This window comes from Saccopteryx bilineata, chromosome 6 (assembly GCF_036850765.1).
Source record: "Saccopteryx bilineata isolate mSacBil1 chromosome 6, mSacBil1_pri_phased_curated, whole genome shotgun sequence".
NCBI lineage: Eukaryota > Metazoa > Chordata > Mammalia > Chiroptera > Emballonuridae > Saccopteryx > Saccopteryx bilineata.
The window spans coordinates 185,873,809-185,892,338 of NC_089495.1; the positions used below are offsets into that span (position 1 = coordinate 185,873,809).

Genomic DNA, 18,530 nt, shown 5'->3' on the forward strand with positions numbered 1-18,530 from the left:
TTCGGAAGCCCCGAAGTTTCTGCTCCATCTGCACGGTGGCTTTGCAACTGTCTAAACTATTGAGTTACTGCTGGGCTGTCCCTGATGGGTCCCCGTCCGCCCCCGTCTGGGAGGGGAAGGTCTAGTCCCGGGACCCCCTTGGGTCTCGGGCGGGAGCCCCCCCAGGGAGCCCACTCCGAAATGGCCCCGCTGCCCTGACAAGAGGAAGCTGCCGCTTCAGACACTTGAGGTTTCCTGACTTGACCGTCCCCCCAGGAAAGACACCCTGAGAAGGGTCAGGGTGGGTCCACAAGTTCAACAACTCCAACCAAGCGGCGAAGGAGACTGGCGCTGCGGGGAGACCCGAGGGACCCGGTACTCGTTTTACTTTGGGACACTTGGCCCACACTCTCCAGTGTCTTGGGAGAAACTATTTAACAGCTGCTCATCACCGGAATGCCAGGGGGCAGGAGGGCTCTCCACCCTTCGGGGGGCGGGAAACGGCCTCCGGCTCCAAGAGGGACAGGGGGAGGGTCCGGGCAGGTAGGGGCGTCCCGCGCGGGGACTGGGGTAGGGACAGCGGGACGTGGGCACGCCTGGTCCCCTCCCGCGGCCCTCCCGGCCCACCCGCTGCACTCACCCCCAGCAGACACACTTTGAGCTCCCTCAGCGCCATGGCCCGGGAGCCTGGGCGCGGGCCTGCCGCCGCCCTAAGTTGAGGAGGGACAGGCCAGGCCCAGCACGGGCATTCCCCGGCGCCGCCGCCGCACGGCCCAGCCCCGGCCGCCGCGGGGCGCGCAGAGACGGCGGCCTCCCGTTCGCCGGCCCTCAGCTGGGCCCGTCCGCCACCAGGAACGCGGGACCCGCCTCAGCAGCCGGGACAGTACGGCCACCTCCCGGGCGCCGTCGCCGCCGCCGCCATCTTGGGACGCCGCCGGCCGGGTCACCTGACCTCCCCGCCCACCTCGGCAGCCACCTTCGCCGCGAGGGCGGGGCCCGGCCGGCGCGGAAGGGCTCGTGGGGAGGTGCGGCTTGGGGGCGGGGCCGGCTGCAAGGGGCGGGACCAAAAAGCCCCCGAGGCTCCGCCCCGCACTAGACCACGCCTCCAGGCCCATCCCAAGATGGCGGGTAAGTGGGGCCGGTTTTCGGGGTCGTCGTGATGGCCCCTTCCTCCCTAGCGGCGACCACCCAACGAGGCCTGGGGCTTCCCGCCAACCGCTGAGCCCTCCTGCCGCAGCCCCCTTGTAACTCCTCTGTCTCTTGGTTTTCAGAGATCCCCCTGTACTTTGTGGACTTGCAGGATGACTTAGACGATTGTAAGTAACAGTTGGGTCGCCCCCCTCCCTCCCAGAGAGCGTCTCTCAGAATTTGGGGTACGTGGGGTGCTACAGGCCCGGCCCTGCTTGTTGGGACCAGAGAAACAGGACCCCTAACTGTTTTGAACCACTTGTGGCGGTCCCTCTTCTCTGGGCGGGACGGCCGAGGATGGGGAGCCCTACCCTCCAGGGGATAAAAGTTTGGAAGTTTGGTTGTTGAGAAACTTCTGACTTCCTGTCACTTTCTCTTCCTTCTCCTCCTCCTCTACCTCCTGCGGCGACGCCCGGGAGGGGCGGGAGGAGGCGGGCCACCTTGGGGGCGGGGTCTCCACTTTCTCCCTGAGACTTCAGAGTGCTGGGGAGTTGAGGGGGTGCGGCTCTCTGCGTGGCCTTCTAGAGTTGCACAGAATTCTCGTGTCCTGGGACACAAGCCCAGCTCCATCTCTTGTCTCAGGTTGCTCCTTGGCGCCCGCATTTCTCGGTGGGTCTCCTTCATTTATCCCTACCTGTCCTCTCCTTTCCTTTTGTTGTCCATTTAAGGACTGATGGCTGGGGGAGATGGCATCTTGGAAGTGCAAGTTCGCATTTGCAACAAATAAAGCTTTCCTTTCCATTCAGCAAACGTTCCTTGAGCACCTAGTTGTTCTGGACCAATATAGATGAATCAGAATCAGGCAGAGTTCTCAGGGAACTCTCTGTCCAGGGAGAGAGCAGACCTGTCAACAGAAAATTGCTTTTTCCCCTGGAGGCTCACTGGTGAAGGGGACCTGTGCAGATGACCAGAATAGCAAACATTAATTTTTTTTTTTACAGAGACAGAGAGTCAGAGAGAGGGATGAGAAGCATCAATCATCAGTTTTTTGTTGCGACACCTTAGTTGTTCATTGATTGCTTTCTCATATGTGCCTTGACTGTGGGCCTTCAGCAAACCGAGTAACCCCCTTGCTCAAGCCAGCGACCTTGGGTCCAAGCTGGTGAGCTTTTTTGCTCAAACCAGATGAGCCCGCACTCAAGCTGGCGACCTCGGGGTCTCGAACCTGGGTTCTCCGCATCCCAGACTGATGCTCTATCCACTGCGTCACTGCATGGTTAGGCGCAAACATTAATTGAAGTTTCACTATGTTCTTCCCTTCCCCATATGCAGGTTTCCTGATAAGAGTTGGTATTTATTGAAAACTTACCACAGGTCTGGTATAGTTTTTTGTTTTTTTTTTTAAACTTTTCTATAACAAGGAATGGGGGGAGGGAGAGAGAAGCATCAACTCATTGCTCCACTTAGTTGATCCATTTGTTGTACACTCATTGGTTGCCTCTTCTTCGTGCTCTGACGGAGGATCTAGCAAGTGACCTTGGTGCCCTGGGACATGGCTTTATCCACTGAGGTATTCGGCCAGGGCCAGGTGAGGCATAGTTTTAAACTGTTTATACACATTATCTTTTAAAGAGGGAGACAACCTTATAAAAGTAGAATGGTACTCGAAGGGCCATGGTTAGGACTACAGGTTCCTGAATCTGATGGCTAGAGTATAAAGTGCCTCAGTGGCCTCATCTGTAAAATAAGCATAATAGTGGTTCAGAAAGGCTTTGTGAAGGTTAAATTAGTAAAAAGTTTAGTGTGAAGCCTTGTGTGTAAGCAACACTTGTTAACATTAGCTGCCGTTATTACTGTCATGAATGTAATTGTTACCATATTTATTTAACACCATTGACCCAGGTACAGTGTAGGTCCCAGGTTTACTGAGTTGAATATTTCAGCTGATGGGCATCCTTGAAAGGAAGGAATAAAGCATTTATACTGATAAATGACAGTTATCACAGTTAAGGCACTTCTTATTCATAAATGTGATGTTTCTTCTGGCTAGAAAAGCTGATTTCTGGTTGTTTAGTTATCTGCCAAATCACACCAAAACATAGTAGCTTAAACCAGCATCGTTTTATTTCTAACAGTTAAGGGGTTTGACTGGGTGATATAGGGGTTTCCTTTGTTTCAGTTGAATGCTGAGGAGGTGAGAAGGTTCAAGTTGGCTTCACTCCCATGGCTGTGGGCCAGGAGATCTGCCAGGACTGTTGGCACCTGGAGGTGCCCTTTTCAGTTAGCTATGGTGGGCTTTTCAAAGCATGGCGGCTGCAGGCGACTGGACCTCTTTCTTTCCTGGTAACTAGCTTCCTTTAGTCTTTTTTTTTTTTTAATAACATTTTTTATAAAGATTTTATTTATTCATTATAGAGAGAGGGGAGAGAGAGAGAGAGAGAGAGAGAGAAGGGGGGGAGGAGCAGAAAGCATCAACTCCCATATGTGCCTTAACCAGGCAAGCCCAGGGTTTTGAACCGGCGACCTCAGTGTTTCCAGGTTGACACTTTATCCACTGCGCCACCACAGGTCAGGCAAGTCTTTTTTTGTATATGTGCTATATGCAAGAAAGCAAGTAAGATGTGGTACAGGAAAACATTATTATGACTTTACTTTGGCCCTGTTTCAACAAATATTGGGTTTGGGAGATTTGTAATAGAGATGGCCTTAAAATACTGTTTAGCAGACTGCTGAAGACTTGCCCCAGAAAGGAAGGAAACCACTGTTTATGGTTCTGAACATACTCATGCACTGAATAGGGCAACTCTGGGAGCCTCCTGAGGCTTCCTGTTTGAGCAGGAGTGTGGACTGTGGGGTGCTGTACCTTATAATCTTATAATTTCTCTAATAGCCATAAAAGGGGGACCTGTCCCCCCCAGTAATTTATGCTGCCCTGGGTCCCACCTTTACACCTTACTGTGGTGGTATCTGAGAGGCATTATCCTGCCATGATTGACAGCAGGAATCCTGAGGTCCTGTGACCCACTTCCTGGCATTAGTTGTGTCAGGTTAGGCAGGTCACTCACTGTTCAGTTTCTTCGCCTGGAAAATGACATGAGGAGAGGAGATGACTAGGTGACTAGGAGAAGATTAGATGAGCTAGTACACAGAAAACATAGTAGCCCAGTACCTGGCATAGTGAGTATTATATCCAATGATTTTATTATTATTTTAGTCATCATTATTGATAGGCTTTCATATAAGATTTTTTGATTCAGTGTTAACAGCTTCTACTTTGTGAGGTAGGTGGAGTTATTCCTATTTTACAAATGATGAAACAGAGAGAACTTAAGTAACTTTATAAATGGTAAATGATAGAACTAGCCATTAAACCAGGGGTAGTCAACCTTTTTATACCTACCACCCACTGCTGCATCTCTGTTAGTAGTAAAATTTTCTAACTGCCCACCGGTTCCACAGTAATGGTGATTTATAAAGTAGGGAAGTAACTTTACTTTATAAAATTTATAAAGCAGAGTTACAGCAAGTTAAAGCATATAATAATAATTACCAAGTACTTTATGTTGGATTTTTGCTAAGTTTGGCTGAATAAATCTTTATAAAACAACTTACTATAGTTAAATCTATCTTTTTATTTATACTTTGGTTGCTCTGCTGTCGCCCACCATGAAAGCTGGAGTGCCCACTAGTGGGTGGTAGGGACCAGGTTGACTACCGCTGCATTAAACTCTGTTCTTTTGACTCTGGTTCATTTACTTCACTACATAGACCTCACAAATATTTTTAACCTAAAGGCAGGGTCATAGGTGTTGGTTTGGGTTGTTCTATACCTGTTGTCATCCTTGAGTGTTTTTGTCTAAATGATGCAATAACCACTCCATTTAGGCTGTAAGTGGCTTTGGGCAGGGACACAGGTCATCCTTTTTATAAGCTAGTGTCCTACACGATCTAAGTGTTCAGTTAATGTTGTTACTGGTGACAATAATGGATTAGAAGGCTTGTCTGATTTACTTTGTGATTCTTGATTAAATTTGGGTAACTTCAAAAAGAAGCCATAATGAATGGATGCCTTATTTCTTTAAATCATTCTGAGTCTTCAGGCCATCACAGCATAGAAAAGATTTAATTTCAGAGAATTAGCTTGCTGAAGCAATCTAACTTCTTCCTTTGGAGAGCAGAAAGTGTGTGAATGGCCTGGTATATTGGCCCCGTTGGTGGATAGCACTTGGAAGTTGGAGCTCTGTCAATCTTTGCCTAAGGGGTTTAGAGGCCTGTGAATGCCTTGGTGTACTTATAGCATGTAGAGGCTGAAGAGGTATTACTCTTGGTAAGGTTTGCTTGGCCAATTAGAATTAAATGCATGTCAGTGGTGAGTGGAAAAAAAATGAGGAGAACCTGTTATAGATACAAAGAGACCTATGAACAAAATACAGTGGTACCTTAAGATACGAATTTCGTTTGTTCTGTAACCGAGCTCTTAAGTCAGTCAACTCGTATATCAAACTGCTGATATTGGACCCGTGCGCCAATGCGCCAACTAGCGGCAGCTTCCTGAATCACGACTTGTATCTCGGAATTTTGCTCGGATCTCGAACAAAAATACGGACCAAGTCGCAGCTCGTATCTTAAAAAAATTGTATGTTGGTCTTTTCGTATCTCAAGGTACCACACTGTACAATGCAGTGTGGATACCTAGCTGTAAAAAGATATGATTGAGACAGTTGGGTAAAACTGAATTTGGACTGGATATTAGATTATGGTAAGAATTCTTAATTTTGTTGGATATGACAGTGGTTTTACAGTTTTGTTCAAAGATGAAGGGTCTTACCTAACAGAAACAAACAAGCATTTATGGATGAAATGATTTGATATGTGAGGTCTGCTTTGAAATATCACAGCAAACAAGTTGGTAAGAAGGATACATGGGGTAAAATAGCAGAATATTGATACTTGAAGCTGGTTACTGAGGACATGGTCTTATTATGCTCTTCTTTGCATACATTTGAAAATTTCCATAATACAAAGTTTTTAAAAATGACATGAAAGTTTCATATAGGATTAAACATCTGCACAAAGAGTTGGAAAGCTGGATTGTAATTCTGAAGTTGGCTGCAAAGTTATTGTTGGATGCATTCAGCTTCAAAAGACAGACTCAATGAATATATTAGTATTTGGGGAACACTATCTGTGAGAAAAGTTGGAAGTAGGTGGACCTTTGTTGAAAATACAATTAGCCACGCCAGAGAAGTACAGATAGGCTCTTTGAATTTTATGCTGGAAGGAGCAGTATGTGTTCGAGCTTTAGTGAGGAAGATACTCCAGAGCAAAAGGAGGTCCCTGTCAACAGCCCACTTTGTCCCAGGTCTGTAAAGATGGTCTGCCCAAAGACCACAGCCAAGCCAAGCCATGTGCCCCCAAAGCAGAGAAACAACATTCATCTGAGCCTAAAACCAAACTGCTGAGCCTTTTCTCACCTATAAACTTGAATCAAAGATTGTCAATTTTCAAAAAAGTAGAGATGACCCTGTTAAGTGAAATAGCTTGAATAGGAATAGAAACTTGAGTATGTTAATCTTGGGAAATAGAACAAAATCCAGACATCAAACTACGTATTTTCTAAATCAGAGATGGGCAATTTTTTTTTTCTTTTGGTAAAGGCTGAAATAGGATATATTTCGGGTTTTTCAGCCAGAAGTTCTGATGTCACCACTCAAGCCGTGACAGCCTAGAGGCACCCACCTACATAACAAACGGATGGGCATGGCTGTTTCCTAATAAAACTTTATTTACAAACACAAGCAGTGGGCTGGATTTGGCCCACGGGATGTAGTTTGACAACCCCTGTTCAAAATCAAGCTGATTTCATTCTATCAGAGCCTATGTAGGTCTGTCAATTAGCTGAGCCAACCTAATAGGCTGCCTTTCCCTACTAAGTTCAGTGCGAAGAACTGAGCTTGCTGCTAGTGCAGGCTCTGCTTTGTTGAATGACCCTTGACCAGTTGCTCAAACTTTGCTTCTCGTTTTTCCTGTTGCTGTGTTGTGGATAATAACATGTACCTTTTCCTCCCAGCAGGATGAGAATGGCAGGGAACAAAAGAGTCAGAGTGGTGGAATCAGAAACAACTTTTGCTTCCCTTCCCATAAATCGTAATGCATTTTACTTTTGTTGTCTGTATTTTCCATTTCCTGTGAGGCAAACATATGATCAGCGATTCCCTGAAATTGTTTCTGTTTAAAAAGAGTTTGAAATGGCTCTCTACATCACAAATTAAGGTCTTTTAAAAAGAGAATTTGCAACAAAATGCAGCTAATGAAAGAGAAAGTGGTTTTGACCTTCAAAACACCACTTAGTCTTAACTCTGATGGGGAAAAGAGAAAGAAACAAGGATAGGTGGTTGCTTTCCACATGGAAAGTGAGTCATGCACGTACCAAATGTTCCTCCAGGTCCTCCAGGTGCCCCCGTGAGGGAGGCGCTGGGGTAGAAGGATGAATAAGCCTTGGGCTCGAGCCCAGAGATGCTCTTGCCTGGAGGAGAGGTGCTTGTGTAGAAATGGCGCAGATGCAGCCTGTCAGGGGCTCAGGCAGAGAGCGAACAAAGAGCTGAGCATTAAGAAAACAGTGATTCCATGTCAGGAGTAGGAGGGGCGCGCCCTTTGAGTTGGGTCAGGCCAAGGAAGACGATGGACATTCCAGGCAGAGGGAGGTCACATCATAGTGAGAAAGTGGGAGATCGGGGAACAAGGGCTGTTTTGGAGAAGAGTGGGCTGAGACTGGGGAGGTGGGGTTGAGGGCCACCAGGGAAGAATCTCTCATCAACCACAGGATTTAGACTTGGCTTGAGTGGCAGTTGTGTGTCTCAGGGTGTTTTTCTGGGATTTCTGTCTTAGGAAGCAAGCCAGGCAGTGGTATAAAAACTGCCATTTATTTAGCATTAATAATGTATGAAACACTGTTGTGAGGGCCTCTGGTATTTTAAATTAACTACAAAAACCTGATGAGGCAGGTATTTTTAATTCCATTTTACTGCCAAGCCAAGCTACAAGGGGCACAGAGAGGCTAAGTAACTTGCCCCAAACAACACATCTATTGAGTGGCAGAGTCGGAGTTCAAACCACAGAGCCTGGTGGCAGGATTTATACTCTTTGCCACTATATTGTGGAGGAGTTGTCATCATCCATCCATCCATCCATCCATCCAACTAATATTTACTAAGGACCTATGAAGTCTTAGACTAGGCCTTATGGACACCAGTGAATAAAACTCCCCGATTTCTGCTGCCATCGAGCTTCCAGTTCAGTGGCAGAGACAGCCATTAAAAAGTCAGCATAAATGAGTTAGGTCTGTTCAGGTGTGGCAGGTGCAGAGAAGGATGTGTAACAGCTGAGTGTGAACAGCTGTTGGATGGATGGAGGCACTGCTTTACCTCAAGTGGCCAGAGAAGGTTTCTCTGGAGCTTTGAGAAGTGCTCTTGAGTTAACATTTGAATAACAGAATGTAGAAATTCCCATGAAGAGCCAGAGAGAGCATCTGGGCGTAGTGAACAGCTAGGGCAAAGGTTCTGAGGAAGTGTGAGCTCGTCATTGTCAAGAACATGTGTGGCTGGAGAGCAATGAGTGTAGAGGCAGGAGTGAGAGAAGTAGATGGTGTCCTATTGCACTTGGCTGTAAGTCCCTCACAGGTTAAGGAGCTGTCTTTTTCAAGGAGTCGGGGAGCCAGTGGAGAATTTTAACCACGGTACTGAGTAGAACTGAGTTCTGTTTTACAGAAAGGGAAGAGTGTAAAGAGCCAAGCCAAAGATGGAAGAACCAGTGTGTTCGAGGCAGCCAGGCAGAGGTAGTGGGGACCCAGTGAAGGAGGGGGGAGGAGAGCAGGGAATGGGCTTGATAGATATTTCTGATGGTGAGAGAAGAGGCAACTCAGAGATAGTCCTGTGGGTAGCACCTCTGCCCCCCTCCACCCAGACTGGGCTAGGTGCCCCTCCTTTGTATTTCCTGAGCTCAGTCTCCCCTTGTGGTAGCGTTTCAGACAGAAATGGCCCTAGGGCTGCTCTGTGTCTTAACCATCTTTAGCTCACTATAGTCTGACGTAGCAAATGGCGTATAGCTGACAGGCGCATAACAGAAGTGCACGTTGGATGAAGGGATCAGGCATGTTTTGGGGTGGGGTAGAATGGGTGGAGTTTCTGTTATCAATCTGAGACACTTTTGTGGTGCTTACAGGAGATTTAGTGGCACAGCCTAGGAGGCGTTGAAAAGCCCCGCTTGTAGGGTTCTGGAGCTCAGTGAGGACCAGAGATTAGGTTTAAAATCATCCATGGTGGTTGGGAGCTAGAGCTAGGGGAGTGGATGAGAGCTGCAAGAGGGGAGTATTGAAGGGAAAGAAGGCATAGATTGGGCCCCCAGAGAGCAAACATCCCAGAAATGAGAAACCAGGGACCCTTGGAGCCAGGGTTTTGTTTGGGGTGATCATTCATGCCACTTGCTACAGAGGGTCAGGTAAAATGAGGACTGGAGACAGGCCATGGGTTTTGCTAGTTAGGTCTTCAGTGACCTCAGTGAGAACTTGACTAATGCAGCCAGACCAGCATTAACTGGGAAGGCATTGGGAGTTGAGGCAGTGTCACCTGTAGAACAGTAGCTCAGTGATCATTTGTTGAGTACCCATTGTTTTCCAGGCCCTGGCTGGCCATTGGGCATTTTGGGGGATGGCCACTGTTCTTGGAAGCTGACAGCCTGGAAGGGAAAAATAGTTTCTCAAGAAGCAGCAATTGGAGGGGCTGGAGGGGTTGAGGTTAGTTGCCTTCTTGGTTAGAAGATCCCAGAATACATTTGCATTATTTATATCTACTTTGAAAATTAAAATTAAAAAAGGATTTGAACAGCCCAACAGTTCCACTCCTGGTTATATTCCCCCCAAAACATGAACATATGTTTTCAAAATGGTCATAGAGCAATATCGTCATCAAAAACTGGAACCCACCCAGATGTCCATCATGAGTACAATGGATTATAAGTTGTGGTTATGTTTACACAATGGAAAACTATGCATCTATAAAAGTGAGTGATCCACAACCCTAGGCGGTAATATGGATGAATTTCACAGATGTAATGATGAGTGAAAGAAGCCAGACACAAAAGGGTCCAAACTGCATAATTCTATTTCTACAAAGTACAAGACAAGCAGATCCAATCTAGGCAGTTAGAAGGCAGGTGGTCACTCCTGGGGTAAAGTAAGTGGAAGGGAGCAGGAAGGGCTTTTGTAGATGGGATAGAAGTGTTTTTTGAGCTGGTGCTGCTTGGTCAGGTATGTTTAGTTTGTAAAAATTGATTATTTATACACTTTTCTTTTTTTTTTTTTTTGAATTTTTTTTAAATTTCTCTTTATTTATTCATTTTAGAGAGGAGAGACAGTGTGTGTGTGTGTGTGTGTGTGTGTGAGAGAGAGAGAGAGAGAGAAAGAGAGAAAGAAAGAGGGGAGGAGCAGGAAGCATCGACTTTCATATGTGCCTTGACCAGACAAGTGCAGGGTTTTGAACCGGCGACCTTAGTGTTCCCAGGTCGATGCTTTATCCACTGCACCACCACAGGTCAGGCTATACACTTTTCTGTATGAATGTTATGCTTCATCCCCCCCCCCCCCCGCAAAAGTATTGATTTTTACAGTCAAGTCATGGGGGAGCATAACTGAATTGTGGGGAAGGAGTCTGGGAAGAGGGGAGGACTGCAGGGAACTGCCTCCAGGGTCCAGGCAGTCGAGAGGGGAGGATGGCAGGGAGCCGCATCCCAGGGCCGCCTCCAGGGTGGAGTAGGGGAAGAGGAGAGGGCGGCAGAGAGCTGCCTCAGGGGCCCAGTCGGGGGAAGCGGGGAGGATGGCAGAGAGCCGCCTCCAGGGTGGAATCTGGGAAGAGGGGAGAAAGGCGGAGAGCTGCCTCCAGGGTGGAATCTGGGAAGAGGGGAGGACAGCAGGGAGCCGCCTCCAGGGTGGAATCTGGGAAGATGGGAGTATGGCGGAGAGCCGCCTCCAGGGTGGAATCTGGGAAGAGAGGAGGATGGCGGAGAGCCGCCTCCAGGGTGGAATCTGGGAAGAGGGGAGGATGGCGGAGAGCCGCCTCCAGGGTGGAATCTGGGAAGAGGGGAGGATGGCGGAGAGCCGCCTCCAGGGTGGAATCTGGGAAGAGGGGAGGATGGCGGAGAGCCGCCTCCAGGGTGGAATCTGGGAAGAGGGGAGGATGGCGGAGAGCCGCCTCCAGGGTGGAATCTGGGAAGAGGGGAGAAAGGCGGAGAGCTGCAGCCAGGGCCTAGCTGGCTGCGGTCCAGGAGGAGGAAAGCCCCTCCCTAGCAGTGTGGTTGAGGGGTCAGTAGAGAAGGGGCTTATTGCTGATCAGCATTACTTGTTTCAAATATTTTGAACAGCAGGAAGTTAGAGACCCACACTCACATACAGGTTGTTGGTTTTCTTTTATAACCCATTTTTCCCACCAGTATGCCTTGAGTCTGACTAGAGAAGTCACTGCATTTTAAAATAATAATGTTTCATTTATTAGTACAGTGTAGACTCTAGTACCCCCATCTCCTTCAACCCTGTCCCCACTTGGTGAGTCGGCAGGAAAAACTGAGGCGTGTGATATCAAAATGGAGCACATGATCTGCTTGGACTGCAGAATTCTTTCCTATCGGGTGACCCAAGTAAATGTTTCCCATTGACCATCAGTGTATAAAATTGGACTTATAAATAATGATAGGTTTTGGAAGTTGTGATTAAACCCACAGATCAAAGAAGAATTTCCATGAATGTGTGGTATAGAAAGGACGGCTGCTCATGAAGTAAGTGGTCTTTCCAACCAGCCCATTGCGTAGTGCTGGTAATAACCATTGGTGGCCCTCAGATATTTCCAATATAAAGCATTATGCATCAGACTGACCCGCTCATATGAGAGCTAACAAATCAGCCTGGATCTTCTTAGAGAATGACATTTATATGGAGAAAGTTTGCTTGTGCAACTTGCTGTTGAAATTTAGTTAAGTCAACAAGGACCTGCTCTATGTGGCAGTCACTTCCCCCCCCAAAAAACAAATGAAGAATCAGAAACGTTCTTTATCTTTTAGATGAGTCAGGTTTGTCTAGTCTAGCTATAAGAAATAGCCCCAATTTAGGAATCTGCGTTTGTATTTATAAGCCTGTTAGCAAGAACGATGAAACCACTTTAAATAACACATTAATGGATGGTTTACTCTGGCTCCCCCCAACTCATTTAAGGCTGTACAAAGACTTAGTTATTATTCATGGAAGAGTGGCTAATGAGAAGCTCTAAAAAATGATCAATTATGTAAGTTGTACATTAATACATTCTTTTTTTCTTTTTTTTTAAAGAATAAATTTGGCATGTAGGCTAAATAACCTTCCTCCTTCTCAATGGTGATCCACTAATCTAACATTTGAGATGGACATATAGTGGGCCACATCTATCATGTTCTCCAACCAGTGTCCCCTAGTGCTATGTCAGGGACAGAATATTGAATCAGATGGATAATTGGGCTGGCCCAGAGTGGCATATCTCACATGGGGTTATAGTAACAGGATGACATGTTGAATGGCGAATCGTAAATATCAGGAATGCCTGGAGAAGGGATTCTTAATGAAAATGCTTGCCGGGATAGACGTGCTGTAACATTCTGCCTCCGTCGCTACCTCTGTTTGTGTCTGGGCCAGTAAAGGGATCTCATCAGGTACGTTTTATTGTGTTTATTTTTCTCACCTTTCGACTTAAAACCAATTCTAGCAAGGCTGCCCATTCGGGGCTTGGTGGCTTCATGGGTAACCTCTGACTTCCTTGAACCACTGGAAGGAAGGGGATGCTCAGTGCATTTTCCTCTGTGTTCTCTCCTGTACCTGGAATGTTCTTTTTCCCTGTCCCAGATCCTCTCTCTTCCCATGTGGTGGACTCCTACCTGATCTTCAGAACCCAACTCAAATGTCACTTCTGTACTGGGGAATCATGTCCCATCTCCTCCTTCCTTTTCCCAGCAGGCCTGGTTTCCTTCCCAGTTTGTTTACACCTGCATCTTGTGGCTCCTACTGTTGGAGCACTGTGGGTTGTTATGTAGAGGATGACCTTGTTCCTTCGGGAATTTCTCATCTCTGGTCACCAGTACTCTTGAGTACTGAGTTATGGTTTACCGTTGTCACCTGAAGTTAGCCATGTGGGAGGAGAGTATGTTGGAGGTGGTTTGCTGTTCACATGCCTTCTGTTTTTGTCCTAGATCTTTTCTTTTCTTAATGCAAAATAACCTATATAATTTCTTTCTCTTTTTTTACTAGATTGTATCTACTGTACTTTGAACCTGTAAACACATTCAACGTTATACTGAAAACAATCTATAGGACAGGTCGGTGATTTGTGAACACTCTTTTTTGTGAATACATAGGCAGGTGTTCATGGGTCCGTTGTGTGCATTACCAGAGCATCCTCATCTGGTTTATTTTATGCCCCAGCCTGTTTTAAATGATGAATAGATGACAGTGTTCATTATTTTTAGTACATAACCCTTGAGTAACTAGTTAGTAGAGAGGAGGGTAAATCCTTATTCTCCCCGATTTGTAGGTTCCAGAAATTGGTTTTCCAGTGAGACATTTAATCAGGGAAGAGTCCTTTCTTTTTTCTTAGTCACATAACAGGGTCAAAGGCTACTAGACTCTTGTTCTTTGCAAACAGGTCAAGACCACACTGTCTTTGGTTGTGTGAGCTTAAGTCTTCTGCTTCAGGACCACAGGACCACTCTGATTTTGGCTGGGTGGTAGAGGTGAGCTGTCTATCTCTTAGCTTGTTAGCTGGGTTTCTAAACTCGGACTGTGCCCTGGAGGACAGAGGCTGAGTGTGACACTGCAGAGTTGCCGGGACATTGGCCATGTAGTTTAGGGATATGTGGTGGCATGTGGGTGTGTGGCAGGGGACAGGGGACTGAGCATAAGGTATGATGGGAGAGGTCACCCACCCTTGTGAATCAAACTGGCAGTTCTTCCCAGTCCTTTTCCTACTGGCCTTTGTTAGCTTTAAGTTACTCATCTTTCGGTAAAGGGTTAGTGATGTCCTGTGTAAACTTGCCGGTGAACTTAATATGGGGCAAAAACTTAGAAACTTCTACTCAGAAGTTCATCACAGTGCAGAAAGCACACAAAGGCAATCACGATCAGTGTTTCTTTTTCTGTATTTTAAACTGAGTCAAGGCTTGGAGGTATTGTTAGAAACTATTTCTGAAGCTAGCTTTGATTTTATGCATGATATTAAGTTTTCATGAATGGAGTAGGTAATTTTTTTTTCCCAAATGTGAGAAAATGCAATGAAAAATTTGAACAAGGAATTATTTATGTGCTACTTCATATCAATATTTCATTTCTAACTTGAATGCTTAAGATTTCTGTGCTTCTGTGACCTGGACTTGTTGGGTCTTGGAATTATCGATTGCTTATGATATCACCATGCAGATGTTAACTTACTGTTCTTGTGAATAGTTGCCAGACAACACACTCTTAGCAACGGCTAGAAATGTACATTCCAGAAAATTCTTTTTGAGAGCAGGAGTTATTTTATGCTCTACCTCCACTGTCAGGAGGCACAACAAGCTAGATTGGCAGGTCTTTATTATTCATTCATTCATTCAGCAACTTAATTTATTGAGTGCCTGCTGTGTGTCAGGCTTATCAATGAATCAGTGACAGATTTTTGCCCTGGGTGTGGGTGTGGGGGCAAAGGTAAAGGTGTGGACCAGCTGGTAAACAGTGATCATAGTAAGTAAATGTTCTCGTGTTAGAAGGTTCTCTGGAAAGAAAGAATGTACATCAGGGTAATGTGGGGTAAGGTGTAGATCAAATAAGGTGGTCAGGGAGGATCTCACTGAAAGAATGAATGGGCAAAGATTTTAAAGAGGAGAAGGAAGTTAACAAAGAGGACAGCTTGGGGAGGAGAGCTCTAGGCAGAGGGATCCACCATGCTATACTACAGCCCTTAGCCAAGGAGGTGGTTGGAGGGTTTGGGAAATAGCAGGGAACCTCCCTGGCCAGAGGAGAGGGCATAAAGGGCAGAAGGAGGAGTGGGGTCAGAGAGGCAAAGGTGGGTCAGATTGTTCCTGCTGACCTGAAGCCCCTCCCTTTATGGGACCATCCACTCACCAGGGGTTGCTCAGGTAACAACACCTGATATGTCTTCCTATTTTACAGCAGTTTTCATCTGGGGACACGTGGCAATGTCTGGAGACATTTTGATTGTCATAACTTGGAAGTGGGTGGGTGTTCTTGGCATCTAGTGAGCTGAATGCCCTACAACGTACAGCCCCACAACAGAGAATGATCACATCAATAGTGCTGAGGCTGAGAAACCCTGCTCTATTATTATACAGTTCATCAGCTGTTGATTGATTTAGTTTGTCTTTGAAGACTCAATAAAAGAAAAACATTAAAACGTCACGGAAAGAGGTTGTTAATCATGGTACCTGGTCAGAACACCTTCACAATTGACCTAAAGATAATGCTGGCTGTGTGTCACTCACTTTGTGGGAAGCAGATCCAAATCTTGCTCGCATGTCCATTTTACTGAACTTCAGTGCTTTTATGGAGTAGTTTTAAAAATCTAATATGATGTTTACAGGTAAATAGAAATAATCTTAACAGATAATCTTATTAATGTGGACTCAAGGATGATTTTCTAATTTTGAAAAGGGCTAGAATGGTGCTTCACATGAGAGAAAATGTTTACCTATATATTAAAAAAAATAGATTTTCAATAAGTTGACTTGAATTGATTGACTAAACACTGCCATTCGCATATGAATGTGATATTATCAATGGGACTATTTTTCTTAGATTATGGAAATAGGTATTTTTCAGAAGTCAGTCATTTATATCCTGCTTTTCCTATTTCTGCTTTGTCTGTATAACATCTCTATTTTTCTTTATATCAAATAACTTTTTTATTTAAACATATCTAAAAGCCTTGTATCAGTAGTTCGACATGAAAGTTCACTAAAATATAAGACAAAAATAACATAATTAAAATCTAGACAGGCACATTTGCCTGCAAAGAGTCCGAACCTGAGACCTGCTCTATATTAGAAAGGGAGATTCACCAGCGTTAGGAAAGTGTTCACACACTGGTGACAACAGGAAGTGTCCTTTGATTTAATCAGAGAATGAGCTAGGAATAATTTTCCACTATGTGATTTAGTGATATTGAATGCACCTTCCATGTGTCACACTTGGAGATATGCTGTCCCAAGCTGTCCATCTTCAGAGGCCAGGTGATGGCATGTGGATTTGCAGCCTGGCTGGCTGGGGTCCGAGCTACAGTCTGAGTGTGGAACCCGTCAGTGATAGGCAGAGGCCACCAGCAGGCTGTCACTGCAGAACTTCCCTGAGTGGTAGGGTTAGACAGCCTGGATCTGTGTTCTACGTGGGACCAAAACTGCAATTCCATTTCTTAAAACAAATCCCTTTAATTCAGATTTCTTACTATTTTGGATGAATTTTACATCTTTTTTCTCTCTCAGCCCCTCCTTCCATATGAAATATGTATTACCAAAATTTCTATATTTATTGCTAGGATTGAATATTTTTGATTAAGTCACATATTTTCTATTGAATGTCAGAATTATTTTATTTTAGTAGTTGTATTATAGTTTTTGACCTGCTTTCTTTCCTCTCTAAAGCTATAAGCCCTACTTTTGCAAGCAGTAGTGAATGGATTAATGTCTCGGTTGCTTTATAACTCATGTGGGTGCAGCTCCAGGCAGTTTTAGGCTACTTGCTGCACCTCATTTTTGTGGAAACTAGATTTTCTCAGCTTTCTCAGGGGCTGCTAGACTCTCATGAATTGAATCCTGGTAATCAAAGTCTCAGGAGACTGACTTCTGCAGAAACCAGTATTTATTAAGTGTCTGCTGTGTCCCAGGCTTTATATGACACAGTCCCGGGTTTAAAGGGCCTCCAAGTTTAGCTGTGGAGACAGAAACAGTCTACTTAGAGTTAAGAATGTGCCACTTTACGTAAAACCTTGAAACCTGAAAACTGTATAGTTCCAATCATTACCCTACTACTTTGTGTATTTCCTGTGCAGTACATCATAGGCATATTTTATTAAATAGTACATCTGCATATGTTATAAAGTCCACAATGAGTTATAATTTTTGCTTTGTATTGCTTTAGAGCATCATATATGTTTTGAGGAAATTAAGAAGAAAAAGTTAAAAAAAATCTACCCACATATTTGCCATTTCCAATGCTCTTGATTCCTTTTGAGGACGTTTCCAGATGGTATCATTCATTTTCAGCTTGTAGAACTTCTTTGAGCATTTCTGTAGTCTGTGTTGGCTGACTGTGTTTAGAGGGTGTGTGGAAAATAAATAGGTTTATTTTATTTATTTATTTTAAATCTCACAGTGTTTTTGCTTCATCTTCATTCCGGAAGGCTGTGTCACTAGATGTAAAGTTGCGGATTGACAGTTTTTTTCTTTCACTCCTTTAAACATGTGTTTCCAAGGTGTTCTGCCTCCATTGTTTCTGGTGAGGAGTCAGAGATCATTTGAATCATTACTCCTTATATATAATGGTTGTTTTTCTCTGCTGCTTTCAAGATTATCATCTTTCATTATCAGCAATTTGACTAGGCTGTGTCTAGGTGTGCTTTTTTTGTATTTTTCTGAAGTTAGAAGTTGGGAGGCAGTCAGACAGACTCCCGCATCCACCTGACCGGGATCCACCTGGCATACCCACCAGGGGGCGATGTTCTGCCCATCTGGGGCGTTGCTCCCTCTCGGCCAGAGCCATTGTAGCACCTTAGGTGGAGGCCCATGGAGCCATCTTCAGCGCCAAGGCCAGCTTTGCTCCAATGGAGCCTTGGCTGCAGGAGGGAAAGAGAGAGACAGAGAGGAAGGAGAGGAGGAGGGGTGGAGAAGCAGATGGGCGCTTCTCCTGTGTGCCCTGACCAGGAATCGAACCCGAGACTTCCACATGCCGGGCCGACGCTCTACTGCTGAGCCAACTGGCCAGGGCCTAGGTGTGCTTTTCTGTATATTTATCTTCTTGGGGTTTACTGAGATCCTTGATTTTGTACATTTATTTCTTCCACCAAATTTGGGGAATTTTTGACCATTGTTTTATCTCCATTCTGTTAAGGCAGTTTAACGAATTTTTGAGTTTCAGATATTGCTTCAATTTTAGAATTTTTATTTGGTGTCTTTTTACAGTTAACCTTTCTTTGCTGAGATACCTTATCTTTTCACTCATTATAGGTATATTTTCCTTTACATCCATAAACATTTTATAATAGTTGCTTTAAAATCCTTGTCTGTAATTCTAACATTTGGATTCTTTTAGAGATAATTTGTTTTGATTTTTTTCTAATTTAGCTAGTTTATGTTTTCCTGTTTCTTTG

The 18,530-nt window shown here is 45.1% G+C and overlaps 2 protein-coding genes across 8 annotated transcripts in view; one reads left to right on the forward strand and one right to left on the reverse strand.

Annotated features, from left to right (window-relative positions):
* The window catches only part of RAB22A (RAB22A, member RAS oncogene family), a 49,175-nt gene extending 48,235 nt beyond the window's left edge, over window positions 1-940 (reverse strand). Inside the window, exon 1 of one of the 2 annotated variants that reach the window (XM_066237672.1) lies at window positions 620-940. In XM_066237672.1, the coding sequence (XP_066093769.1) occupies window positions 620-655 (36 nt within the window). In that variant the 5' untranslated portion in view covers window positions 656-940. The remainder of the gene's footprint in view (window positions 1-619) is intronic. The other variant, XM_066237671.1, reaches the window with a different exon arrangement.
* Window positions 941-1,077: 137 nt separating this feature from the next.
* LOC136307860 (serine/threonine-protein phosphatase 4 regulatory subunit 1-like) overlaps window positions 1,078-18,530 on the forward strand; it is a 73,112-nt gene continuing 55,659 nt past the window's right edge. For all 6 annotated transcript variants that reach the window (XR_010726012.1, XM_066234804.1, XM_066234806.1 and 3 more), the window contains exons 1-2: window positions 1,078-1,107; window positions 1,251-1,295. Coding sequence is in view for 5 of the 6 variants with exons in the window: in XM_066234804.1 (XP_066090901.1) it covers window positions 1,101-1,107; window positions 1,251-1,295 (52 nt within the window). In the remaining variant the exon portion in view is untranslated. The remainder of the gene's footprint in view (window positions 1,108-1,250; window positions 1,296-18,530) is intronic.